General features: G+C 46.8%; 1 protein-coding gene across 1 annotated transcript in view; it reads left to right on the forward strand.

Annotated features, from left to right (window-relative positions):
* The window catches only part of camk2a (calcium/calmodulin-dependent protein kinase II alpha), a 38,360-nt gene continuing 11,375 nt past the window's right edge, over window positions 1-26,985 (forward strand). Inside the window, exons 1-11 of the mRNA XM_033978749.2 lie at window positions 1-192; window positions 8,962-9,056; window positions 15,635-15,694; window positions 21,464-21,518; window positions 21,941-22,006; window positions 22,106-22,178; window positions 23,105-23,207; window positions 24,544-24,627; window positions 24,757-24,851; window positions 25,741-25,863; window positions 26,291-26,374. Coding sequence (XP_033834640.1) covers window positions 131-192; window positions 8,962-9,056; window positions 15,635-15,694; window positions 21,464-21,518; window positions 21,941-22,006; window positions 22,106-22,178; window positions 23,105-23,207; window positions 24,544-24,627; window positions 24,757-24,851; window positions 25,741-25,863; window positions 26,291-26,374 — 900 coding nt within the window. The 5' untranslated portion in view covers window positions 1-130. The remainder of the gene's footprint in view (window positions 193-8,961; window positions 9,057-15,634; window positions 15,695-21,463; window positions 21,519-21,940; window positions 22,007-22,105; window positions 22,179-23,104; window positions 23,208-24,543; window positions 24,628-24,756; window positions 24,852-25,740; window positions 25,864-26,290; window positions 26,375-26,985) is intronic.

Here is a 26,985-nt window from a genome sequence, read left to right on the forward strand (position 1 = left end):
ATTCACTTTCACACAGACTTCTGGAGCGAACGAGCCGACACAGCCGCCCCGAGACGAGCCGGACCCAGCCCGAACCGAGCCACACCGGACCCCGACGACCCCGCGACCCCTGACCCCAGCCGCCGGCGCCATGGCAACGGTCATCTGCACGCGCTTCACCGAGGAGTACCAGCTCTATGAGGAGCTCGGAAAGTGAGTACCTGGAATTCCAACACACAGAGGAGAGAGAAGGAGGAGTAGAAGAGGAGGAGAGGAGAGAGGGAGGAGAGGAGAGAGGGAGGAGAGGGAGGAGAGGAGGAGGAGGAGAGAAGGAGGAGAAGAGGAGGAGAGGAGAGAGAGGAGAGGTGAGGAGGAGGAGGAGGAGAGAAGGAGGAGGAGAGGAGAGAGGGAGGAGAGGTGAGGAGGAGGAGTGGAGAAGAGGAGAGAGGGAGGAGAGGTGAGGAGGAGGAGAGGTGAGAGGGAGGAGAGGTGAGGGAGGAGAGGTGAGGAGGAGGAGAGGTGAGGAGGAGGAGAGGAGAGAGGGAGGAGAGGAGGAGGAGAGGAGGAGAGGAGAGGAGGAGGAGGAGAGCGGGAGGAGAGGTGAGGAGGAGAGGAGAGAGGGAGGATAGGTGAGGAGGAGGAGTGGAGAAGAGGAGAAGAGAAGGAGGGGGAGAGGAGAGGAGAGAGGGAGGAGAGGAGGAGGAGAGGAGAGAGGGAGGAGAGGAGGAGGAAAGGAGGAGGAGAGGAGAGAGAGAGGAGAGGTGAGGAGAGAAGCAGAGGAGGAGGAGCGGTGAGGAGAAGAGAAGGAGGGGGAGAGGAGAGAGGGAGGAGAGGTGAGGAGGAGAGGAAAGGAAGGAAAGAGGGAGGAGAGGGGAGGAGAGGAGAGAAGGAGAAGAGAAGGAGGGGGAGAAGAGAGAGGGAGGAGAGGAGTGGAAGAGGAGAGGGGTAAAAGAGGACTAGGAGAGTGGAGGAGGAGAGATGGAAGAGAGGAGAGGAGGTAGGAGGGAAACTAAAGTGTGTAGGAGGATGGAGTGGTTGTGAATTCTGAAAACAGACGTCTGAAAGGAGAGGTGGAGGGGGCGAGCGAGGATAGAGGAGAGACCTGTAGAAAAGAGGAAGAGAGAAAGAGAAGAGAGCGGGGGAGATGTGAGGGAGAGAAAGAGGGAGGGATGAGAGGAGCGGAGGAAAAGTTACATTTATTTTATATGTTTAATTTTAGAGGAGGAGAGAGAGAAGAGAGGGAGGAAAAGAGAGTGGGAGAGAGGAAAAAGGCAGGGCCCTGTGGAATGAGGGACAGAGGAAGAGAGAGAAAGAGGAATCGAGAGAGGAGGAGGGACAGAGAAGGAGAGAGGAGGGAGGAGAGAGACGAGGGACAGAGAGGAGGAGACAGAGGGGGGGAGAGGAGAGAGAGGAAGAGAGAGAGAGAGCGGGGAGAGAGGAGCGAGAGAGAGAGAGGGAGGAGAGAGAGAGAGCGGGGAGAGAGGAGCGAGAGAGGGAGAGGGAGGAGAGAGAGAGAGCGGGGAGAGAGGAGCGAGAGAGAGACAGCGGAGGAGAGAGAGGGGGGGAGAGGAGCGAGAGAGAGAGGGAGGAGAGAGAGAGAGCGGAGGAGAGAGAGAGGGGGGGAGAGGAGCGAGAGAGAGGGGGGGAGAGAGGAGGAGAGAGAGAGAGGGGGAGAGAGAGGGGGAGAGAGGGGGGGAGAGAGAGGGGGAGGAGAGAGAGAGAGCGGGGAGAGAGGAGAGGGAGAGGGAGGAGAGAGAGAGAGCGGGGAGAGAGGAGCGAGAGAGAGACAGCGGAGGAGAGAGAGGGGGGGAGAGGAGCGAGAGAGAGAGGGAGGAGAGAGAGAGAGGGAGGAGAGAGAGAGAGCCGAGGAGAGAGAGAGAGGGGGAGAGAGGAGCGAGAGAGAGGGGGAGAGAGAGGGGGAGAGTGGAGAGGTATAGTGGTGTCTGTCAAACGTCATTTTGGGAAAAGAAACGAGGTCAACACCTCAAACACCAAGGAAACAAGGAGACAAGGAGACAGGGAGACAAGGAGACAAGGAAACAAGGAAACAAGGAAACAAGGAGACAAGGAGACAAGGAAACAAGGAGACAAGGAGACAAGGAGACAAGGAGACAAGGAAACAAGGAGACAAGGAGACAAGGAAACAAGGAGACAAGGAAACAAGGAGACAAGGAAACAAGGAGACAAGGAAACAAGGAGACAAGGAAACAAGGAGACAAGGAAACAAGGAAAGAAACAAGGAGACAAGGAAAGAAACAAGGAGACAAGGAAAGAAACAAGGAGATGAGGAAACAAGGAGACAAAGACACAAGGAACTTCACTGTGGGACATTTCACACACTAGAACAGGGTTAAAGCTCCACTGTGGGACATTTCACACAGTAGAACAGGGTTAAAGCTCCACTGCGGTATGTCACATTCTTCCTGTTCACTTCCTGGTTTTGAGTTGCTTTAGGGCAGAATATGCAAATGAGCTTTAGTCTCTTTACATAATTTACATAATTCTCACATTTGAAACACTTTTGAAAAGCTACATTAGATTTAAAGGGCCCATACGTCACACTGGGGATGTTCTGCCTGTGTGTCTATGATGGGATGTTCAGCAGTTACCATGGAGACACAACACACTAATTAACAAACACAGAAATGTTTTAAAATCATCTGAAAACTCTTGATTTTACACTAAAAGGTGAGACTGAAAAACTGTTGGCTAATGCTAATGCTAATGCTAATGCTAGCTTGTGGCTTATTTTAGAGGGAGTTGTTTGCACAGATCACTCACCTGTTGGCGTTCAGTCAGTTCTTTTTGGTCAGATTGTGTTAAAATAAAACTTAGATTAAAGCCTGACCTGAGCTTCAGACAGAGCGGTGCCTCCAGTTAGCGCCACACCCCCTGTTATCGGCTGAAGCATCAATGAACTGTTCTCTGCTCTGTCCTGATGTTGTTTCACACACAGACCTGGAGTTGTGTTTTGTTTCATTCTCACATGTTTAACACACAAACTGCAGATTTAGGCTGAGTTCTTCTCTCAAACTGAAAACACTCAGTTCCACCTTGTGATGTCATCATGTGGTGATACAGGAAGTGCTCCACTGTGTTTTTAAACTCCACCTTCACTAGAATCATTTGGATCATTTCAATCTCGACTGAAGTAAAGGTAAAAGGAGGAGTTAACCTGAAAACTACACTTGATGACATCACAAGGTGGAACGTCACATTTTGAGGTTTTTAGACGAATAATAAAATGAAACAAACAAACTCCAGACTCCAGCTGAATCATCTCTGTTCAAATACACACTAGAACAGGGTTAAAGCCCCACTGTGGGACATTTCACACACTAGAACAGGGTTAAAGCCCCACTGTGGGACATTTCACACACTAGAACAGGGTTAAAGCCCCACTGTGGGACATTTCACACACTAGAACAGGGTTAAAGCCCCACTGTGGGACATTTCACACACTAGAACAGGGTTAAAGCCCCACTGTGGGACATTTCACACACTAGAACAGGGTTAAAGCCCCACTGTGGGACAAAAATCTGTGTGCAGTGACACAGTGGTTAATCCTCTCGCCCCACAGCCACAGGGTCTCTGGTTCGAGTCCTGGACTGTGCTGTTTGCATGTTCTCCCTGTGGACTAAACCAGGACTGAACCAGGACTGAACCAGGACTGAACCAGGACTGAACCAGAACTGAACCAGGACTGAACCAGAACTGAACCAGGACTGAACCAGGACTGAACCAGGACTGAACCAGAACTGAACCAGGACTGAACCAGAACTGAACCAGGACTAAACCAGAACTGAACCAGGACTGAACCGCGTCTCAGTGTCTCTGAGATGAGTTTATCCTCCCCTGCTCCTCCTCTGCTCCTCCCTTGCTCCTCCCTTGCTCCTCCCCTGCTCCTCCTCTGCGCCTCCTCTTCCCTCTAACTGTATTTTCCATAAACATGAGATGAGTTTATCCTCTCGTGTCGTCTGGTTCAGATAAAGTCTCCTGTTCCGAATTGGGGCGTCATGGCAACAAGAAAAAATTATATTATATATATATATTAAAATAACAAGGAAGACTTTGATGTCCTCTGACCTCTGACCTCTGAAAACACCCAGACCGACCCTCAGACACGACCGAGCCTCATGTAACCCTGAATGTGAGGAAATGTCCCACAGTGGAGCTTTAACCCTGTTCTACTGTGTGAAATGTCCCACAGTGGGGCTTTAACCCTGTTCTAGTGTGTGAAATGTCCCACAGTGGAGCTTTAACCCTGTTCTAGTGTGTGAAATGTCCCACAGTGGGGCTTTAACCCTGTTCTAGTGTGTGAAATGTCCCACAGTGGGGCTTTAACCCTGTTCTACTGTGTGAAATGTCCCACAGTGGAGCTTTAACCCTGTTCTAGTGTGTGAAATGTCCCACAGTGGAGCTTTAACCCTGTTCTAGTGTAGTGCAGTTGTGTTTTGTTTCACATGTTTTAGTGTGTCTCTGCACAGCTCACAACACTCCGTTACACCTGGTGATGTCATCAGGTGGTGCTCCTGAAGTGCTCCTCTGTGTTTTTAAAGTGCACTAAAGCTTTAGGTTTGACCCCAGTTTGGTCGTGGTTTAGTCCAGGATTTGTTCCAAAATTAGTCCTGTTTTAGTCCTGTTTCAGACCTGTTTTAGTCCTGTTTCAGACCTGTTTTAGTCCTGTTTTAGTCCTGTTTTAGTCCTGTTTCAGACCTGGTTTAGACCTGGTTTAGACCTGTTTCAGACCTGTTTCAGTCCTGTTTCAGACCTGTTTTAGACCTGTTTCAGTCCTGTTTCATACCTGTTTTAGACCTGTTTCAGACCTGTTTCAGACCTGTTTCAGTCCTGTTTTAGTCCTGTTTTAGACCTGTTTCAGACCTGTTTCAGTCCTGTTTCAGACCTGTTTCAGTCCTGTTTTAGTCCTGTTTTAGTCCTGTTTCAGACCTGTTTTAGTCCTGTTTCAGACCTGTTTCAGACCTGTTTTAGACCTGTTTCAGTCCTGTTTCAGACCTGTTTCAGTCCTGTTTTAGTCCTGTTTTAGTCCTGTTTCAGACCTGTTTTAGTCCTGTTTCAGTCCTGTTTCATACCTGTTTTAGACCTGTTTCAGACCTGTTTCAGACCTGTTTCAGTCCTGTTTTAGTCCTGTTTTAGACCTGTTTCAGACCTGTTTCAGTCCTGTTTCAGACCTGTTTCAGTCCTGTTTTAGTCCTGTTTCAGACCTGTTTCAGACCTGTTTTAGTCCTGTTTCAGTCCTGTTTCAGACCTGTTTTAGACCTGTTTCAGACCTGTTTCAGACCTGTTTCAGACCTGTTTCAGACCTGTTTCAGTCCTGTTTTAGTCCTGTTTTAGACCTGTTTCAGACCTGTTTCAGTCCTGTTTCAGACCTGTTTCAGTCCTGTTTTAGTCCTGTTTCAGACCTGTTTCAGACCTGTTTTAGTCCTGTTTCAGACCTGTTTTAGACCTGTTTCAGACCTGTTTCAGACCTGTTTCAGACCTGTTTTAGACCTGTTTCAGACCTGTTTCAGACCTGTTTCAGACCTGTTTCAGACCTGGTTTAGACCTGGTTTAGACCTGTTCTAGTCCTGTTTCAGACCTGTTTCAGTCCTGTTTTAGACCTGTTTTAGTCCTGTTTCAGACCTGTTTCAGACCTGTTTCAGACCTGGTTTAGACCTGTTTTAGTCCTGTTTCAGACCTGTTTCAGACCTGGTTTAGACCTGTTTTAGCCATGTTTCAGACCTGTTTTAGTCCTGTTTCAGTCCTGTTTCAGACCTGTTTCAGACCTGTTTCAGTCCTGTTTCAGACCTGTTTTAGTCCTGTTTTAGACCTGTTTCCGACCTGTTTCAGTCCTGTTTTAGTCCTGTTTTAGACCTGTTTCAGACCTGTTTCAGACCTGTTTTAGTCCTGTTTCAGACCTGTTTCAGACCTGGTTTAGACCTGTTTTAGTCCTGTTTCAGTCCTGTTTCAGTCCTGTTTCAGACCTGTTTCAGACCTGTTTTAGTCCTGTTTCAGACCTGTTTTAGACCTGTTTTAGTCCTGTTTTAGTCCTGTTTCAGACCTGTTTCAGACCTGTTTCAGACCTGTTTCAGACCTGTTTTAGTCCTGTTTCAGACCTGTTTCAGACCTGTTTCAGACCTGTTTTAGTCCTGTTTTAGTCCTGTTTCAGACCTGTTTTAGTCCTGTTTTAGTCCTGTTTCAGACCCGGTTTAGTCCTGTTTCAGACCTGTTTCAGACCTGGTGTAGTCCTGTTTCAGTCCTGTTTCAGTCCTGTTTCAGTCCTGTTTCAGACCTGTTTCAGACCTGTTTCAGACCTGTTTTAGACCTGTTTTAGTCCTGTTTTAGTCCTGTTTCAGACCTGTTTCAGACCTGTTTCAGACCTGTTTTAGTCCTGTTTTAGTCCTGTTTTAGTCCTGTTTTAGTCCTGTTTTAGTCCTGTTTCAGACCCGGTTTAGTCCTGTTTCAGACCTGTTTCAGACCTGGTGTAGTCCTGTTTTAGTCCTGTTTCAGACCTGTTTCAGACCTGTTTCAGACCTGTTTTAGTCCTGTTTTAGTCCTGTTTCAGACCTGTTTTAGTCCTGTTTTAGTCCTGTTTTAGTCCTGTTTCAGACCTATTTTAGTCCTGTTTCAGACCTGTTTTAGTCCTGTTTTAGTCCTGTTTCAGACCTGTTTTAGTCCTGTTTCAGACCTGTTTCAGACCTGTTTCAGACCTGTTTTAGTCCTGTTTTAGTCCTGTTTTAGTCCTGTTTCAGTCCTGTTTTAGTCCTCTTTCAGTCCTGTTTTAGACCTGTTTTAGTCCTGTTTTAGTCCTGTTTCAGACCTGTTTTAGTCCTGTTTTAGTCCTGTTTCAGACCTGGTTTAGTCCTGTTTCAGACCTGGTGTAGTCCTGTTTTAGTCCTGTTTCAGACCTGTTTCAGTCCTGTTTCAGACCTGTTTTAGACCTGTTTCAGTCCTGTTTCAGACCTATTTTAGTCCTGTTTCAGACCTGTTTCAGACCTGTTTTAGTCCTGTTTCAGACCTGTTTCAGACCTGTTTTAGTCCTGTTTTAGACCTGTTTCAGACCTGTTTTAGTCCTGTTTCAGACCTGTTTCAGTCCTGTTTTAGTCCTGTTTCAGACCTGTTTCAGTCCTGTTTTAGTCCTGTTTCAGACCTGTTTCAGTCCTGTTTTAGTCCTGTTTCAGACCTGTTTCAGACCTGTTTCAGTCCTCTTTTAGTCCTGTTTTAGTCCTGTTTCAGACCTGTTTCAGACCTGTTTCAGACCTGTTTCAGACCTGGTTTAGACCTGTTTCAGACCTGTTTCAGACCTGTTTCAGACCTGGTTTAGACCTGTTTCAGACCTGTTTCAGACCTGTTTCAGACCTGGTGTAGTCCTGTTTTAGTCCTGTTTCAGACCTGTTTCAGTCCTGTTTTAGACCTGTTTCAGACCTGGTTTAGACCTGTTTCAGACCTGTTTCAGACCTGGTTTAGACCTGGTTTCTGTCTTAGATGGTATAATGCGTTGGAGTGCACCTCTTGGCCTCAGCCCACTCTCTTCCCACTCAGCTCGGCGCTCTTACATAACTCTGTGGGTGGCGGCCAATCGCAGCACTGCTCTGAGGGAGATGGCCAATCAGGACGCAGCTCTGAGGCAAGGGGCCAATCAGACCAGGGCCTGGGACTGGTCTGTGGGCAACAGGAAGTGTTTCCACCAATCAGGGCATGGCCATTCTCACATCACAGAGACAGAGACAGAGACGAGTCTGTGTTGTTGTTGTATATTGTTTATTATTTAATGAAGGGACAATCATATTAAGAACAGAGGCAACGAATCCCACACCTGTAAATATACAGGATTATAGCCAGGGCTCATTTTCATCCTTTGTCCCTTGTTTGTGTGTGTGACTCTGTAAAAGTCACTGTTTTTAAAGACAGCCCCAAACTTAGGATCTCCCTGAAGCTGTGAAAGCTGAACCAGGTCTACCGTGTCGGGTGTGTGTTAGACCCTGTCGAGTGTGTATTGGACCCTGTCGGTGTGTGTTAGACCCTGTCGGGTGTGTGTTAGACCCTGTCGGGTGTGTGTTAGACCCTGTCGGGTGTGTGTTAGACCCTGTCGGGTGTGTCTTAGACCCTGCCAGTGTGTATTGGACCCTGTTAGTGTGTCTTAGACCCTGTCGGGTGTGTATTGGACCCTGTCGATGTGTGTTAGACCCTGTTGAGTGTGTGTTAGACCCTGTCGGGTGTGTCTTAGACCCTGTCAGTGTGTATTGGACCCTGTTAGTGTGTCTTAGACCCTGTCGGGTGTGTATTGAACCCTGTCGGTGTGAGTTAGACCCTGTCGTGTGTGTGTTAGACACTGTCGGGTGTGTATTGGACCCTGTCAATGTGTGTTAGACCCTGTCGGGTGTGTCTTAGACCCTGTCGGGTGTGTATTGGACCCTGTCGGGTGTGTCTTAGACCCTGTTGGGTGTGTATTTGACCCTGTCAGTGTGTTAGACCCTGTTGGGTGTGGCTTAGACCCTGTTGGGTGTGTATTGAACCCTGTCGGTGTGTGTTAGACCCTGTCAAGTGTGTATTGGACCCTGTCGGGTGTGTGTTAGACCTTGTCGGGTGTGTGTTAGACCTTGTCGGGTGTGTGTTAGACCCTGTCGAGTGTGTGTTAGACACTGTCGGGTGTGTGTTAGACCCTGTCGGTGTGTCTTAGACCCTGTCGGTGTGTCTTAGACCCTGTCGGGTGTGTATTGAACCCCGTCAGTGTGTGTTAGACCCTGTCGGTGTGTGTTAGACCCTGTCAGGTGTGTGTTAGACCCTGTCGGGTGTGTATTGAACCCTGTCGGTGTGTGTTAGACACTGTCGGGTGTGTGTTAGACCCTGTCGGGTGTGTATTGAACTCTGTCGGTGTGTGTTAGACACTGTCGGTGTGTGTTAGACACTGTCGGGTGTGTGTTAGACACTCTCGGGTGTGTATTGGACCCTGTCGGGCGAGTAACCTCTCTTTGTGTGTTTCAGAGGAGCGTTCTCGATCGTGCGGCGCTGTGTCAAAGTTCACACAGGACAAGAATACGCCGCCAAGATCATCAACACCAAGAAGCTGTCTGCACGAGGTCAGAGTCCAGAGACCGGGACTAAACCAGAGACCGGGACTAAACCAGAGACCGGGACTAAACCAGAGACAGGGACTAAACCAGAGACCGGGACTAAAACAGAGACCGGGACTAAACCAGAGACAGGGACTAAACCAGAGACCGGGACTAAAACAGAGACCGGGACTAAACCAGAGACCGGGCCTAAAACAGAGACCGGGACTAAAACAGAGACCGGGACTAAACCAGAGACCGGGACTAAACCAGAGACCGGGACTAAACCAGAGACCGGGACTAAACCAGAGACAGGGACTAAACCAGAGACCGGGACTAAACCTGAGACCGGGACTAAACCTGAGACCGGGACTAAACCAGAGACAGGGACTAAACCAGAGACCAGGACTAAACCTGAGACTGAGTTCAGAGACCAGAACTACAACTAAACCAGGACTAGACCAGTGTCAAGAGACTGGGATCAGAACAAGGGCCAGAACCAAGGACCGAGACAGGACTAGAATAGACCGGCACTAGACCAGGGTTAGTCCAGACTAAACTGGGACTAAACCCAGTGTTCAGTGAAATCCCATTTCAAGGCGAGACGCTGCAGGTGAAAACATCTTAAATGTAAAGATCCATTTGAAACTTGTCTTTCATTCACAGAAATGTAAGTTTTGTAAGTTTTTCATGATGTAATGTTTTTATATAAAAAAGGAATGTCATGATATGTTATAAGGTTTGCTCTGTGTGTGTAAAGTTTGCTCTGTGTGTGTAAAGTTTGATCTGTGTGTGTAAAGTTTGATCTGTGTGTAAAGTTTGATCTGTGTGTGTAAAGTTTGATCTGTGTGTGTAAAGTTTGCTCTGTGTGTGTAAAGTTTGATCTGTGTGTGTGTGTAAAGTTTGATCTGTGTGTGTAAAGTTTGATCTGTGTGTGTAAAGTTTGCTCTGTGTGTGTAAAGTTTGATCTGTGTATGTAAAGTTTGCTCTGTGTGTGTAAAATTTGATCTGTGTGTGTAAAGTTTGATCTGTGTGTGTGTAAAGTTTGATCTGTGTGTAAAGTTTGCTCTGTGTGTGTAAAATTTGCTCTGTGTGTGTAAAGTTTGCTGTGTGTGTAAAGTTTGCTCTGTGTGTAAAGTTTGCTCTGTGTGTAAAGTTTGCTCTGTGTGTGTAAAATTTGATCTGTGTGTGTAAAGTTTGATCTGTGTGTGTGTAAAGTTTGATCTATGTGTAAAGTTTGATCTGTGTGTGTAAAGTTTGATCTGTGTGTAAAGTTTGATCTGTGTGTGTAAAGTTTGCTCTATGTGTGTGTAAAGTTTGATCTGTGTGTGTAAAGTTTGATCTGTGTGTGTAAAGTTTGATCTGTGTGTGTAAAGTTTGCTGCGTGTGTGTGTAAAGTTTGCTGTGTGTGTAAAGGTTGCACTGTGTGTGTAAAGTTTGATCTGTGTGTGTAAAGTTTGCTGCGTGTGTGTGTAAAGTTTGCTGTGTGTGTAAAGGTTGCACTGTGTGTAACGTTTGCTCTATGTGTGTAGTTTGCTATTGCTTTTTATTGCGATTAACAATATTATCGTATATCATCCCATCCCTAGTGTAAAGTTTGCTATGTGTGTAAAGTTTGCTGTGTGTGTAAAGTTTGCTGTGTGTGTGTAAAGTTTGCTGTGTGTGTAAAGTTTGCTCTGTGTGTGTAAAGTTTGCTGTGTGTGTGTGTAAAGTTTGCTGTTTGTGTGTAAAGTTTGATCTGTGTGTGTGTAAAGTTTGTTCTGTGTGTAAAGTTTGCTGTTTGTGTGTAAAGTTTGATCTGTGTGTGTAAAGTTTGCTCTCTGTGTGTAAAGTTTGCTGTGTGTGTAAAGTTTGCTGTGTGTGTAAAGTTTGCTGTGTGTGTAAAGTTTGCTCTGTGTGTAAAGTTTGCTCTGTGTGTAAAGTTTGCTCTGTGTGTGTAAAGTTTGCTCTGTGTGTGTCAAGTTTGCTCTGTGTGTGTAAAGTTTGCTCTGTGTGTGTAAAGTTTGCTGTGTGTGTAACGTTTGCTGTTTGTGTGTAAAGTTTGATCTATGTGTGTGTAAAGTTTGCTCTGTGTGTAAAGTTTGCTCTGTTAGTCAAGTTTGTTCTGTGTGTAAAGTTTGCTCTGTGTGTAAAGTTTGCTCTGTGTGTGTAAAGTTTGCTGTTTGTGTAAAGTTTGCTGTGTGTGTAAAGTTTGCTCTATGTGTGTGTAAAGTTTGCTGTTTGTGTGTAAAGTTAGCTGTTTGTGTGTAAAGTTTGCTCTATGTGTGTGTAAAGTTTGCTCTGTGTGTGTGTAAAGTTTGCTCTGTGTGTAAAGTTTGCTCTGTGTGTAAAGTGTGCTCTGTGTGTAAAGTTTGCAGTGTGTGTAAAGTTTGCTCTGTGCGTAAAGTTTGCTGCGTGTGTAAAGTTTGCTCTGTGTGTAAAGTTTGCTCTGTGTGTGTAAAGTTTGCTGTTTGTGTGTAAAGTTTGCTCTGTGTGTAAAGTTTGCTCTGGGTGTAAAGTTTGCTCTGTGTGTAAAGTTTGCTCTGTGTGTGTAAAGTTTGCTGTTTGTGTGTAAAGTTTGCTGTGTGTGTAAAGTTTGCTCTGTGTGATTTCCAGTCCCATTGAACTCACTGGCTGTAAGTTGATATAATTCATTTTTAAAACATGTTTTGGTACAAAGTGACCGGGTTGTTGTTTCCACATCAAAGTTTGTTGCTAAAAGACCAAAGTGACCAAAAAAAAATTGAAAAAATAAATTTGGCCTGTAGTGTCAGTTCATGTAGAAGGAGAAGCAGAAGTGACAGAAACACCATGTAAACATGTTTATTTGTTGTATATTTTTTTGTTGTATATATTTTTCTCCCTTTTAAGTATTTCACTTGATTTTTTTTAAGCATATCTTTTTTAACTTTGTGCATGCCCTTATTCGTATTTGTATTTATTCAGTGTGTTTATGTTGCACTTTTTCACCGAAGCAAGTTCCTAGTTTGTGAACTGTGTTCACAGACTATGGCAATAAAAATCTAATGATTCTGATTCTGATTAAAACACTTAGGTAATGGCTGCCCCAGACTCACTGTGTGCTAATGCTAATGCTAATGCTAATTTATCTCTATCCACCTCTGTCTCCACAAAAGACGGAGACCAGGGAACTCACCAGGACTAAACCCGGACTAGACCCGGACTAGACCCGGACTAGACCCGGACTAGACCCGGACTAGACCCGGACTAGACCAGGACCAAATCCACATCAAGTCTAAACCCGGACTAAACCAGCACCAAATCATGACAAATGACTCTGTCTGTGTCTGAATGTCCCACTGTCCCCTTCTGTCCACTGGACAAGGTCACGCCATTTTAATGCTGTTAGAATGTTTGTGACAAAAAACAGTTTATCTGTTAAAGTAACAGTTTATGACATGTTGATGACATCACACTGATGACATCACACTGATGACATCACACTGATGACATCACACTGATGACATCACACTGATGACATCACACTGGGAGAATTCTGTCCAAACGTTTGGCTCAATTTACACAAGAAACATATTTTTCTGACACTTTAAACATGATTCAACAAAATAAAGTTTATTTTCTTACATTTTTATGTGTCAGATCTGTGACGTTAGTGGAGTTTGGTACACGTGGTTGCTCGGTAACAGTTCCGTGTGTGATGTCATGATCTCCAACCAGGAAGTAACATGAAAAAAAACATCCAAACTGGGCAAAGAATTATAACTTTTTATAGTTAAACCTTAAATATAACGATCTTAAGTAACATGAGCGAACAGAGAGGAGGGCGACGAAGAGGAGGAGATATGAGCCCGATGAAGAGCCCGATGAAGAGCCCGATGAAGAGGAGGAGATATGAGCCCGATGAAGAGCCCGATGAAGAGCCCGATGAAGAGGAGGAGATATGAGCCCGATGAAGAGCCCGATGAAGAGCCCGATGAAGAGGAGGAGATATGAGCCCGACGAAGAGGAGGAGATATGAGCCCGACGAAGAGGAGGAGATATGAGCCCGACGAAGAGGAGGAGATATGAGCCCGATGAAGAGGAGGAGATATGAGCCCGATGAAGAGCCCGATGAAGAGGAGGAGATATGAGCCCGACGAAGAGGAGGGACTGTGGGCTGGGGGAGACATTCAGACACAGCATCTGAATCTTATTTTGTCTTTGTGGCTCCATAAACCAGGACTAAACCAGGACTGAACCAGGACTGAACCAGGACTAAACCAGGACTAAACCAGGACTAAACCAGGACTGAACCAGGACTGAACCAGGACTAAACCAGGACTAAACCAGGACTAAACCAGGACTAAACCAGGACTGAATCAGGCCTAAACCAGGACTAAACCAGGACTAAACCAGGACTGAATCAGGCCTAAACCAGGACTGAACCAGGACTAAACCAGGACTAAACCAGGACTAAACCAGGATTAAACCAGGACTAAACCAGGACTACAGCAGGACTCAGATCTTGGGTGAATCTCGTGTTGTGAGTTTTGTGGTTTTATTTTCTGGACATAATCTGAGTGTTACATAACTCACTGCTGCAGGAGAACGTCAACTTTACTCCGTTACCAAGCAACAAGCAGCCAGCCAATCAGACGCCAGCATTCACACCAGAGCCAAGGCTGTGTGTCAGATGCCCTCCCTGTGTGTGTCAGATGCCCTCCCCATGTGTCAGATGCCCTCCCTGTGTGTGTCAGATGCCCTCCCTGTGTGTGTCAGATAAGTGCTGGTTTAGTCCTGGTTTAGACCCGGTTTAGTCCTAATTTAGTCCTGTTTTAGTCCTGTTTCAGACCTGTTTTAGTCCTGTTTCAGACCTGTTTCAGTCCTGTTTCAGACCTGTTTCAGTCCTGTTTCAGACCTGTTTTAGTCCTGTTTCAGACCTGTTTTAGTCCTGTTTCAGTCCTGTTTCAGACCTGTTTCAGACCTGTTTTAGTCCTGTTTCAGACCTGTTTTAGTCCTGTTTCAGACCTGTTTTAGTCCTGTTTCAGACCTGTTTCCGACCTGTTTCCGACCTGTTTCAGACCTGTTTCAGACCTGTTTCAGTCCTGTTTCAGTCCTGTTTCAGTCCTGTTTCAGACCTGTTTCAGTCCTGTTTCAGTCCTGTTTCAGACCTGTTTCAGTCCTGTTTCAGACCTGTTTCCGACCTGTTTCCGACCTGTTGCAGACCTGTTTCAGACCTGTTTCAGTCCTGTTTCAGTCCTGTTTTAGTCCTGTTTTAGTCCTGTTTCAGTCCTGTTTCAGACCTGCTTTAGTCCTGTTTCAGACCTGTTTTAGTCCTGTTTCAGACCTGTTTCAGTCCTGTTTCAGACCTGTTTCAGTCCTGTTTCAGACCTGTTTCAGTCCTGTTTCAGACCTGTTTTAGTCCTGTTTCAGTCCTGTTTCAGACCTGTTTTAGTCCTGTTTCAGTCCTGTTTCAGACCTGTTTTAGTCCTGTTTCAGACCTGTTTCCGACTTGTTTCAGACCTGTTTCAGACCTGTTTCAGTCCTGTTTCAGTCCTGTTTCAAACCTGTTTCAGTCCTGTTTCAGACCTGTTTCCGACCTGTTTCCGACCTGTTTCAGACCTGTTTCAGACCTGTTTCAGTCCTGTTTCAGTCCTGTTTCAGACCTGTTTTAGTCCTGTTTCAGTCCTGTTTCAGTCCTGTTTCAGACCTGTTCCAGTCCTGTTTCAGACCTGTTTTAGTCCTGTTTCAGACCTGTTTCAGTCCTGTTTCAGACCTGTTTTAGTCCTGTTTCAGTCCTGTTTCAGACCTGTTTTAGTCCTGTTTTAGTCCTGTTTTAGTCCTGTTTCAGTCCTGTTTCAGACCTGTTTCAGACCTGTTTCAGTCCTGTTTCAGACCTGTTTCAGACCTGTTTCAGACCTGTTTTAGTCCTGTTTCAGACCTGTTTTAGTCCTGTTTCAGACCTGTTTCAGACCTGTTTCAGACCTGTTTCAGTCCTGTTTCAGACCTGTTTTAGTCCTGTTTCAGACCTGTTTTAGTCTTGTTTCAGACCTGTTTCAGTCCTGTTTCAGACCTGTTTTAGTCCTGTTTCAGACCTGTTTTAGTCCTGTTTCAGACCTGTTTCAGTCCTGTTTCAGACCTGTTTTAGTCCTGTTTCAGACCTGTTTTAGTCCTGTTTCAGACCTGTTTCAGTCCTGTTTCAGACCTGTTTCAGTCCTGTTTCAGACCTGTTTCAGTCCTGTTTCAAACCTGTTTCAGTCCTGTTTCAGACCTGTTTCAGTCCTGTTTCAGACCTGTTTCAGACCTGTTTCAGACCTGTTTCAGTCCTGTTTCAGACCTGTTTCAGACCTGTTTCAGTCCTGTTTCAGACCTGTTTTAGACCTGTTTCAGTCCTGTTTCAGACCTGTTTCAGTCCTGTTTCAGACCTGTTTCAGACCTGTTTTAGTCCTGTTTCAGACCTGTTTTAGTCCTGTTTCAGACCTGTTTTAGACCTGTTTTAGTCCTGTTTCAGACCTGTTTTAGACCTGTTTCAGACCTGTTTTAGTCCTGTTTCAGACCTGTTTTAGTCCTGTTTCAGACCTGTTTTAGACCTGTTTCAGACCTGTTTCAGTCCTGTTTCAGACCTGTTTCAGTCCTGTTTCAGACCTGTTTCTCTTTGTTTTCAGATCATCAGAAGTTGGATCGTGAGGCTCGTATCTGTCGACTGCTCAAACATCCAAACATCGGTGAGTCAAAGTGCCGTTTCATCCTGGTTTCTGTTCATGAGGAGAGTGAGTTCGATTCCCTCTCGTGTGTTCTGCTGTCGTGTCCTTGGGCAGGACACTCCCCTCGTGTCTGAATGTGCTGGGTGTGTTAGTGGAGCCTCACAACAAAACAAATCTGACTTTAATCAGCTACAACAAACAGAAAACCAATCATGAGGTTCTTTACCGTCTCCATGGACACGAGGCTTTTGCACAGTGTGGCTTTAATCACCTCTGACTTCAGGTCCTGGTTTAAAATGTGAGTCTGGACTGAAACGGAAAAGACAAACAACTGATCAAAAGTAAAAAGTATCGAAAAATTTAATCATAATCAATAACGTGCTAGTATAGACTTTATATAAATGCACAGAGCTAACCTGCCGCCACGCCCTCACACACACACACACGCCCTCACACACACACACATATAACACACACACACGCCCTCACACACACACACCCTCACACACACACACGCCCTCACACACACACACACGCCCTCACACACACACACATATAACACACACACACGCCCTCACACACACACACCCTCACACACACACACGCCCTCACACACACACACACGCCCTCACACACACACACACGCCCTCACACACACACACATATAACACACACACACGCCCTCACACACACACACCCTCACACACACACACGCCCTCACACACACACACGCCCTCACACACACACACACACCCCCACATATAACACACACACACGCCCTCACACACACACACCCTCACACACACACACGCCCTCACACACACACACGCCCTCACACACACACACACACACACCCTCACACACACACACACGCCCTCACACACACACACACACACACCCACATAACACACACACACGCCCTCACACACACACACGCCCTCACACACACACACACGCCCTCACACACACACACATATAACACACACACACGCCCTCACACACACACACGCCCTCACACACACACACGCCCTCACACACACACACACACACACATAACACACACACACGCCCTCACACACACACACGCCCTCACACACACACACGCCCTCACACACACACACACGCCCTCACACACACACACACGCCCTCACACACACACACGCCCTCACACACACACACACACACACACACACCCCCTCACACACCCCCTCACACACACACGCCCTCACACACACACACGCCCTCACACACACACACACGCCCTCACACACACACACACGCCCTCACACACACACACGCCCTCACACACACACACACGCACACACCCTCACACACCCCCTCACACACACACGCCCTCACACACACACACACACACACCCCCTCTCACACACACACGCCCTCACACACACACACACACCCCCTCTCACACACACACGCCCTCACACACACACACATATAACACACACACACGCCCTCACACACACACACGCCCTCACACACACACCCCCCCTCACACACACACACGCCCTCACACACACACACACACCCCCCCTCACACACACACACCCTCACACACACACACACACACCCCCTCTCACACACACACGCCCTCACACACACACCCCCACCCCCTCTCACACACACACACCCTCACACACACACACACACCCCCTCTCACACACACATGCCCTCACACACACACACGCCCTCACACACACACACGCCCTCACACACACACACGCCCTCACACACACACACACACACCCGCCCTCACACACACACACACACCCCCACCCCCTCACACACACACGCCCTCACACACACACACACACACACACACTCTCACACACACATAACACACATGGAATAGAACGTTGTGTGATTGATTTTCCTTAGGATTGAAATAGAGTTTGACCTTTTAGTCTGGAGACAGTGTTGGTTCAGACTTGGTTTGTGGTGGTCCTGGTCCTGGTCTGGTCCTGGTCCAGGTCTGGTCCTGGTCCGGGTCTGGTCATGGTCTGGTCATGGTCTGGTCCTGGTCTGGTCCTGGTCTGGTCCTGGTCTGGTCCTGTCCTGGTCTGGTCCTGGTCTGGTCCTGTCCTGGTCTGGTCCTGGTCTGGTCCTGGTCTGGTCCTGGTCCTGGTCCAGGTCTGGTCCTGGTCTGGTCCTGGTCTGGTCCTGGTCTGGTCCTAGTCTGGTCTGTAGTTAAACTCCAGATTCTCTGTGTTCTGTAGTGACCGAGTTAGTTTGTTGAATTATGGATGTGATGTCGAGCGACGCTGGAGGCAACACGTCAATAATTCATAAATGACACAGATCAGAACAGAGACGACACAACATGGCCCCAAACAGACTCTGAAAGACTCTGAAAGACTCTGAAAGACTCTGAAAGACTCGGAAAGACCCGGAAAGACTCTGAAAGACTCTGAAAGACTCGGAAAGACTCTGAAAGACCCGGAAAGACTCTGAAAGACCCGGAAAGACCCGGAAAGACTCTGAAAGACTCTGAAAGACTCTGAAAGACTCTGAAAGACCCGGAAAGACTCTGAAAGACTCGGAAAGACCCGGAAAGACTCTGAAAGACTCGGAAAGACTCGGAAAGACTCTGAAAGACTCTGAAAGACTCTGAAAGACTCGGAAAGACCCGGAAAGACTCTGAAAGACTCTGAAAGACTCGGAAAGACTCTGAAAGACTCTGAAAGACTCGGAAAGACTCTGAAAGACTCGGAAAGCCCCGGAAAGACTCTGAAAGACTCTGAAAGACTCTGAAAGACTCTGAAAGACTCTGAAAAAGTCTGAAAGACTCTGAAAAAGGGCAATTACATCTGTGGGGTATAAAGAGGAGGTATTTACTTCTATGGGATATGAAAGAGATGCTTGTGGGCGGAGCCTCGTACAGACTCGTACTGCTAACTTACATATTCATTGTCCTCTCTGTGTGTCAGATGCCCTCCCCGTGTGTCAGATGCCCTCCCCGTGTGTCAGATGCCCTCCCTGTGTGTCAGATGCCCTCCCCGTGTGTCAGATGCCCTCCCTCTTCTTCTGTGTAAAAATCTGACAGTTAAACAACAACAACATGTAACGTCTTTATTTAGTTAAACGTTTGTTGAAACTGTCCAGTCTCTGTTTTGGATGAGTTTTCAGAGCAGAGGATTCTGTTCACAGCTCAGCTCTACTTCCTGTGTTTTTGTACTTTTCTTCTTCTCTTTTTGTACTTTTCTTCTTCTCTTTTTGTACTTTTCTTCTTCTCTTTTTGTACTTTTCTTCTTCTCTTTTTGTACTTTTCTTCTTCTCTTTTTGTACTTTTCTTCTTCTCTTTTTGTACTTTTCTTCTTCTCTTTTTGTACTTTTCTTCTTCTCTTTTTGTTCTTTTCTTCTCCTCCTCTGGTTTGTTTGGTCTGTGGAAGTGAACGTCCTCAGAGTGAAGTGGTCGGAGGATTTAAACTCATTTTATTTCAAGTGTGTGAACTTGTTCTTTTGTGTGAGTGTGAGTGTTACAGAGGCGTGAGCCGCACAAAGTGCAACTCAAGACTTCAACAAAGAAAACACTAATGTGTGAGGAATAAAAGACGATACACAGAGTACAAGTACTGTCCAAAGTACACAGAGTACAAGTACTGTCCAAAGTACACAGAGTACAAGTACTGTCCAAAGTACACAGAGTACAAGTACTGTCCAAAGTACACAGAGTACAAGTACTGTCCAAAGTACACAGAGTACAAGTACTGTCCAAAGTACACAGAGTACAAGTACTGTCCAAAGTACACAGAGTACAAGTACTGTCCAAAGTACACAGAGTACAAGTACTGTCCAAAGTACACAGAGTACAAGTACTGTCCAAAGTACACAGAGTACAAGTACTGTCCAAAGTACACAGAGTACAAGTACTGTCCAAAGTACACAGAGTACAAGTACTGTCCAAAGTATCGACTGATAAAACTATGATAATAATTAAAACTCTTTATTTAGATGATAGAATGTGATTTTTGTGTGTGTATATGTGTGTGTATGTGTGTGTGTATATGTGTGTGTATGTGTGTGTATGTGTGTGTGTATATGTGTGTGTATATGTGTGTGTATATGTGTGTGTATATGTGTGTGTATATGTGTGTGTGCTTCTGTCCACAGGGGGCGCTACAGCGGCGCTTTGTTGTGATGACGTTTATGGCGGCGTCAGCTCCACTGGACACCACAGTGTCAGATTGTGTCAGATGCCCTCCCTGCGTGTCAGATTGTGTCAGATGCCCTCCCCGTGTGTCAGATTGTGTCAGATGCCCTCCCCGTGTGTCAGATTGTGTCAGATGCCCTCCCTCTTGGACTCATTTTAACTGTGTTTAAAAATAACGGTTAAATGGAGTTACAGCCTGAGCATCGCTCATAAAAGTCTTTTATTTTCTTGCGTTCTCTCGTTTCTGCCTCTGCGCGGAGACGGCGCGTGTTTCTGTTGCTAGGTAACACACCTGAGCAATGTGTGGGCAGGACATCCCATAATAATCCTCCTCCACAGTGAAATCTGAGGCTCACAGTAAGAAGACATAATATCAGACGAGTACAGCACCGTACTCCTGCGCCAGATGCCCTCCCTGTGTGTCAGATGCCCTCCCTGTGTGTCAGATGCCCTCCCCGTGTGTCAGATGCCCTCCCCGTGTGTCAGATGCCCTCCCCGTGTGTCAGATGCCCTCCCCGTGTGTCAGATGCCCTCCCTGTGTGTGTCAGATGCCCTCCCTGTGTGTGTCAGATGCCCTCCCCGTGTGTCAGATGCCCTCCAGATGCCCTCCCCGTGTGTCAGATGCCCTCCCCGTGTGTCAGATGCCCTCCCCGTGTGTCAGATGCCCTCCCTGTGTGTCAGATGCCCTCCCCGTGTGTCAGATGCCCTCCAGATGCCCTCCCCGTGTGTCAGATGCCCTCCCTGTGTGTCAGATGCCCTCCCCGTGTGTCAGATGCCCTCCCCGTGTGTCAGATGCCCTCCCTGTGTGTCAGATGCCCTCCCCGTGTGTCAGATGCCCTCCCCGTGTGTCAGATGCCCTCCCCGTGTGTCAGATGCCCTCCCCGTGTGTCAGATGCCCTCCCTGTGTGTGTCAGATGCCCTCCCTGTGTGTGTCAGATGCCCTCCCCGTGTGTCAGATGCCCTCCAGATGCCCTCCCCGTGTGTCAGATGCCCTCCCCGTGTGTCAGATGCCCTCCCCGTGTGTCAGATGCCCTCCCTGTGTGTCAGATGCCCTCCCCGTGTGTCAGATGCCCTCCAGATGCCCTCCCCGTGTGTCAGATGCCCTCCCTGTGTGTCAGATGCCCTCCCCGTGTGTCAGATGCCCTCCCCGTGTGTCAGATGCCCTCCCCGTGTGTCAGGGAGCTCCTGTGTCACAAACTGACTGTTGTCGCTTTAATCCATGTTCTAATGTTTCCTCCTCAAACACTGGAGTTGTGTTTTGTTTCATTTATTTGAGTCACTTTATTATTATTCTGTGACATCTCCAAAGCTCAAAACGCTCTGTTCCACCTTGTGATGTCATGGAGTGGTTTTCTAGTGAACAGCTCCTTTTACCTTTAGTTCAATAGAAATGGGCAGTTCCAGATTTTATCTAAAATGAATCTAGTGAAGGTGGAGTTTAAAAACACAGTGGAGCACTTCCTGTATCACCACATGATGACATCACAAGGTGAAACACAGTCTTTCCAGTTTGAGAGAAGAACTCAAGTGTTTTTTATCATCATCGCGGTATTGGTATCGAGTATCGAGTATCGAGTTCCTCAGTAGTTACAGGCCTGACTGTGTTTTGTGTTTTATTTCAGTGCGACTTCACGACAGCATTTCTGAGGAGAACCACCACTACCTCATCTTTGACCTGTGAGACACACTTTCACTTTCACTTTCACTTTCACTTTCACTTTCATATGTTTGTGTTCGAGTTCTTCTATTTGTAAGTTTAATCATTAATGAGACATTTTATAGATTTAAATGTAAAGAATCAGGGAGATACTGAAACATTTACTGGATCAGATATCGGCTCCAAATATCGGTTCAGGTGATATTCTGGTTGGACATATAAATATAAATATAAATATAAAGTGATGTAATAAGTTGATATTAATAAGATTTACTTTAGAGGTGAATTACAGCTCCATGAACATTAGGATCAGTTTGTTTTTGTTTAAAGTAAATAAATGCTGTTTTCAGGCTGTGCTCTGGTATCGGTCGATATCGGGCAGATACTTAAAGCTGACGTTTCAGATCTGAACCATCTTAAAATGATCTCATGTTTGATGTAGAGTGACCGGAGGAGAGCTGTTTGAGGACATCGTGGCTCGTGAGTACTACAGTGAAGCAGACGCCAGGTATGTGCCTCTATATTCATGTGCACATTTAAATACGCTTCTATTAACCCTGACCCCTCTGTGACCCCTCTGTGACCCCTGTGACCCCTGACCCCACAGCCACTGTATCCAGCAGATCCTGGAGGCCGTGCTGCACTGTCATCAGATGGGAGTGGTGCATCGTGATCTCAAGGTCAGAGCTGTGTCCATGAGAAACCCTTGGAGGAGCTCCCCTCGGAGGAGCGCGCCTCGGAGGAGCGCGCCTCAGAGGAGCTCCCCTCGGAGGAGCTCCCCTCGGAGGAGCTCCCCTCGGAGGAGCGCGCCTCAGAGGAGCTCCCCTCGGAGGAACTCCCCTCGGAGGAGCGCGCCTCAGAGGAGCTCCCCTCGGAGGAACTCCCCTCAGAGGAGCTCGCCTCAGAGGAACACACTGGCCCTCAGAGGAGCATGTCGTCAGATTTAGCCCCAGATCCTAAAGCAGAGCACAATCTTCTGATTCAAAATATTTAAAATGGCGTCTGCTTCATATCGACTGTTTGGTGCTTTTGTTCTTTAAAACGTTGCCTGGAAGCTCCAGACTGATGTGTCTGTATATTTGATACATAGACTATATATCTCTGGACATAGCTAACACGCTAGCAAACTGGTTCCTTCGAGATCTGACTCCAGTTCACTTTCTATGAACGTGTCCTCTCTTTACCTGCTGCTTTTAACCCCCTTGACATGATCCTGGGTTTTTTATTTCATTTCTATTGTGTCTATAAATCAAGATATAAACATTAATAATACCCAGGTGCCTTCTTTCTCTGAAGTAGCTTTAGCAACAGGTTTGATTGACAACCTTGCTCCTGAGTGGCTGTTCCTGTTTGGATTTGCACATATGATCCTGGTTGCAGATTAGCCGCTGTAGCCTCTGACCTCTGGCCTCACAGAGCTTTATTTGGTTGTGACCAAACGCTATGGTGATGTCTCTGGTTTTATAAAGAGCAATATCAGTCTGCTCTCCACTCCCTCCGACCATGTTTGACGTAAATACCCCCTCTTTAATACCCCATAGCAGTAAAACATCTCCTCTTTTAAGTCGTTCTTGTCTCTCTTCTTCTCCTTCTCTTGTGTCTTTAGCCGGAGAACCTCCTCCTCGCCTCTAAGTCCAAAGGAGCGGCGGTGAAGCTGGCGGACTTCGGTTTGGCCATCGAGGTGGAGGGAGATCAGCAGGCATGGTTCGGTGAGCAAAGACTTCTGGGAAATGTGGTTCATGTATTTCAACTACAACGACACACCCCTGACCTCACACCTGACCTCACCTGTGTCATAACAACACCAGCACCATAACAACCACCACAACAACAACAACAGCAACAACAACCACAACAGCAACCACAACAACAGCAACAACAACAACCACAACAACAAAAACAACCACCACAACAGCAACCACAACAACCCCAACAAAAACAACCACCACAACAGCAACCACAACAGCAACCACAACAACCACAACAGCAACCATAACAACCACAACAACCACAACAGCCACAACAACAGCAACAACAACCACCCCAACAAAAACAACCACCACAACAGCAACCACAACAGCAACCATAACAACCACAACAACCACAACAACCACAACAGCCACAACAACAGCAACAACAACCACCACAACAAAAACAACCACCACAACCACAACAACCACAACAGCAACCACAACAACAGCAACAACAACCACCACAACAAAAACAACCACCACAACAGCAACCACAACAACAGCAACAACAACCACCACAACAAAAACAACCACCACAACAGCAACCACAACAACCACAACAGCAACCACAACAACCACAACAGCAACCATAACAACCACAACAGCAACCACAACAACCACAACAGCAACCATAACAACCACAACAACAAAAGCAACCACAACAACAACACACCTGAACTCACTGAGTTACAACCACCACCACCACAACAACAACTGCAACAACAGCAACAACCTCCAGCACAACAACAAAACACACCTGAACTCACTGAGTTACAACAACCACAAGAACAGCCATTGTCACCACCACAACAACAACCACAACAACAGCAACAACACACACTTGAACTCAATCAGTTAGAACAACAACAACCACCACCACAACAACAACAACCTCCACCACAACAACAACCACATCAACACACACCTGAACTCACTGAGGTACAACACCACAACAACAGCCACCATCACCACCACAACAAGAGCAAAAACACACACCTGAACTCACTAATTTACAACAACCACAACCACCACCACAGCAACAACAACAACCACATCAACACACAGCTGAACTCACTGAGGTACAACACCACAACAACAGCCACCGTCACCACAACAAGAGAAACAACAACAACCACAACAACACACAGCTGAACTCACTGAGTTACGATAACAACAACAACAACGACCACCATTTTATGGCAAAATGCAAATCAAACTGCTGAGGGCCACACTTGTGTTATATGATGTTTAATTTTGGATCATAAATGTGTTTTATAAATGTGTTTTTGTGCAGGATTCGCTGGGACTCCTGGATATCTGTCTCCTGAAGTCCTGAGGAAAGATCCTTACGGCAAAGCAGTGGATCTGTGGGCCTGTGGTACGTCTCCTGGTTCAGTCCTGGTTCAGTCCTGGTTGAGTCCTGGTTCAGTCCTGGTCTAGTCCTGGTTCAGTCCTGGTTCAGTCCTGGTCTAGTCCTGGTTCAGTCCGGTCTCTCTCTGTGTTCCAGGTGTGATCTTGTACATCTTGCTCGTTGGTTATCCTCCGTTCTGGGATGAGGATCAGCACAGACTCTATCAGCAGATCAAAGCTGGAGCCTACGATGTGAGTCCAGAATTTGACAAAACGTCCCGCAGTGGGGCTTTAACCCTGTTCTAATGTGAGGAAATGTCCCGCAGTGGAGCTTTAACCCTGTTCTAATGTGACGAAATGTCCCGTAGTGGAGCTTTAACCCTGTTCTAATGTGACGAAATGTCCCGTAGTGGGGCTTTAACCCACTTTTTACTGTGAAAGAGTCAGAGTTTTTTTGTTCAGTTTCCTTTAAAAATTGTTTAGCCACAAACTGCATCAAACATGTAAATAATGTCATAATCTCTCATAACGTCAGTCTGTATATAACTACTGCAGATCAGCGCTAACACTAGCTTAGCCTCGGTTAGCTTCCCGCTCTTACACTTTTGGTCACAGTTTTGACCATAGATCCATGTGTGTGACCTTGTTAGCTTTAAATACCTGTAGTCTCTTTTTAATGTGACATGTGTCATCGCACAAAAGAAAAGAGGAAACTGTAAACACTGTTTTCAACTGATGAAGTGACATCACAACAACTCTATAAATGTGGTAGTTCCGAGTGTTGCCTGTTTTCAGATCATCGGCTTTTTTATTTTAGCACCGGCTCGTTCTGCTCTCGCTCTGATTGGTCAGGGAGGTCACATGATACGCTGGCTACACAGATGTACCTAGCACCGATGAGTTTGGCCCATTGGCTTCTACAGAACCCTGGGACTGAAATGGGCTCAGTGCTTTTACTGTGAAAGGGCTCAGTACTCTTCAGTTCTGTAGTTTTATTCTGAAAAGCCTGGGTCTCCTGTAGAGTTGAGGTTCAATAAAAAGATGTATTTTGTTGTTCACTGTTTCCTTTTCTCCTGACTTTTTTTTTTGCCAAAAAGCTCGTCTATCCTGTAGTTTAAATAGTTTTATTTTGTATTTTTAGTTCCCGTCTCCTGAGTGGGACACAGTGACTCCTGAGGCCAAGGATCTGATCAATAAGATGCTGACCATAAACCCGTCCAAACGCATCACAGCAGCAGAGGCTCTGAAGCACCCCTGGATCTCTGTGAGGATTAGTACTGGTTTAGTCCTGATTTAGTCCTGATTTAGTCCTGGTTTAGTTCTAGTTTAGTCCTGGTTTAGTCCTGGATTAGTACTGGTTTATACCTGGTTTAGATCTGGTTTAGTCCTGATTTTTGTCCTGGTTTAGTCCTGGTTTTGTCCTGGTTTAGTTCTGGTTTAGTTCTGGTTTAGTCCTGGTTTTGTCCTGATTTTTGGTCAGGTCAACTTAGCTGGAGGATTTGATTTAGTTTGCATGTGTTGGATTGATAGAGGAAACCAGAGGAAACTCCACACAGGCACAGGGAGAACATGCAAACTCCACACAGACACAGGGAGAACATGCAAACTCCACACAGACACAAACAAAATGTCTCAAATGTCAAACTGAAATATTGTCTCTGGTTTGTGATAATCTTGTGTTCTCTCGTCAGCACCGGTCCACTGTGGCGTCCTGTATGCACCGCCAGGAGACCGTCGAGTGCCTCAAGAAATTCAACGCTCGACGAAAACTCAAGGTACAAACTCTACACCTCTGTACCTTTGTATCTCTCTCTCCTCTTTCCCTCCTTCCTCTCTCTCTTCTCCCATCTCCATCCAGTTTCTTCCGCTTTATCAGCAGTTTGAGGAGGGAGGCCCCCACTTCCCTCTCCACACACTTCCTCCGACAGTCCCCCCAGCATGTCCTGAGTCTTCCCCGGGGCCTCCTCCTGGTGGGACATGCCCGGAACACCTCCCCAGGGAGGCATCCTCTCGATGTAGAGGAGCAGCGGCTCTACTCCGAGCTCTTCCTGTGTGACCGAGCTCCTCACCCTATCTCTAAGGGAGCGCCCAGCCGCCCTGTGGAGGAAACCCATTTCAACCGCTAGTACCTGGGATCCTGTCCATTCTGTCATTACCTAGAACTCATGACCATAGGTGAGGGCAGGAGCGTAGACTGACCAAGAGAGAGGAGCTTTGCCTTTGGACTCAGCTCCTTCTTTACCACAACAGACCGATACAAAGAGACCTCATCAGCCGGACGGCCCCGAGCACAGAGACCTCATCAGCCGGACGGCCCCGAGCACAGAGACCTCATCAGCCGGACGGCCCCGAGCACAGAGACCTCATCAGCCGGACGGCCCTGAGC

Source organism: Periophthalmus magnuspinnatus, chromosome 14 (assembly GCF_009829125.3).
Source record: "Periophthalmus magnuspinnatus isolate fPerMag1 chromosome 14, fPerMag1.2.pri, whole genome shotgun sequence".
Classification (NCBI taxonomy): Eukaryota; Metazoa; Chordata; class Actinopteri; order Gobiiformes; family Gobiidae; genus Periophthalmus; species Periophthalmus magnuspinnatus.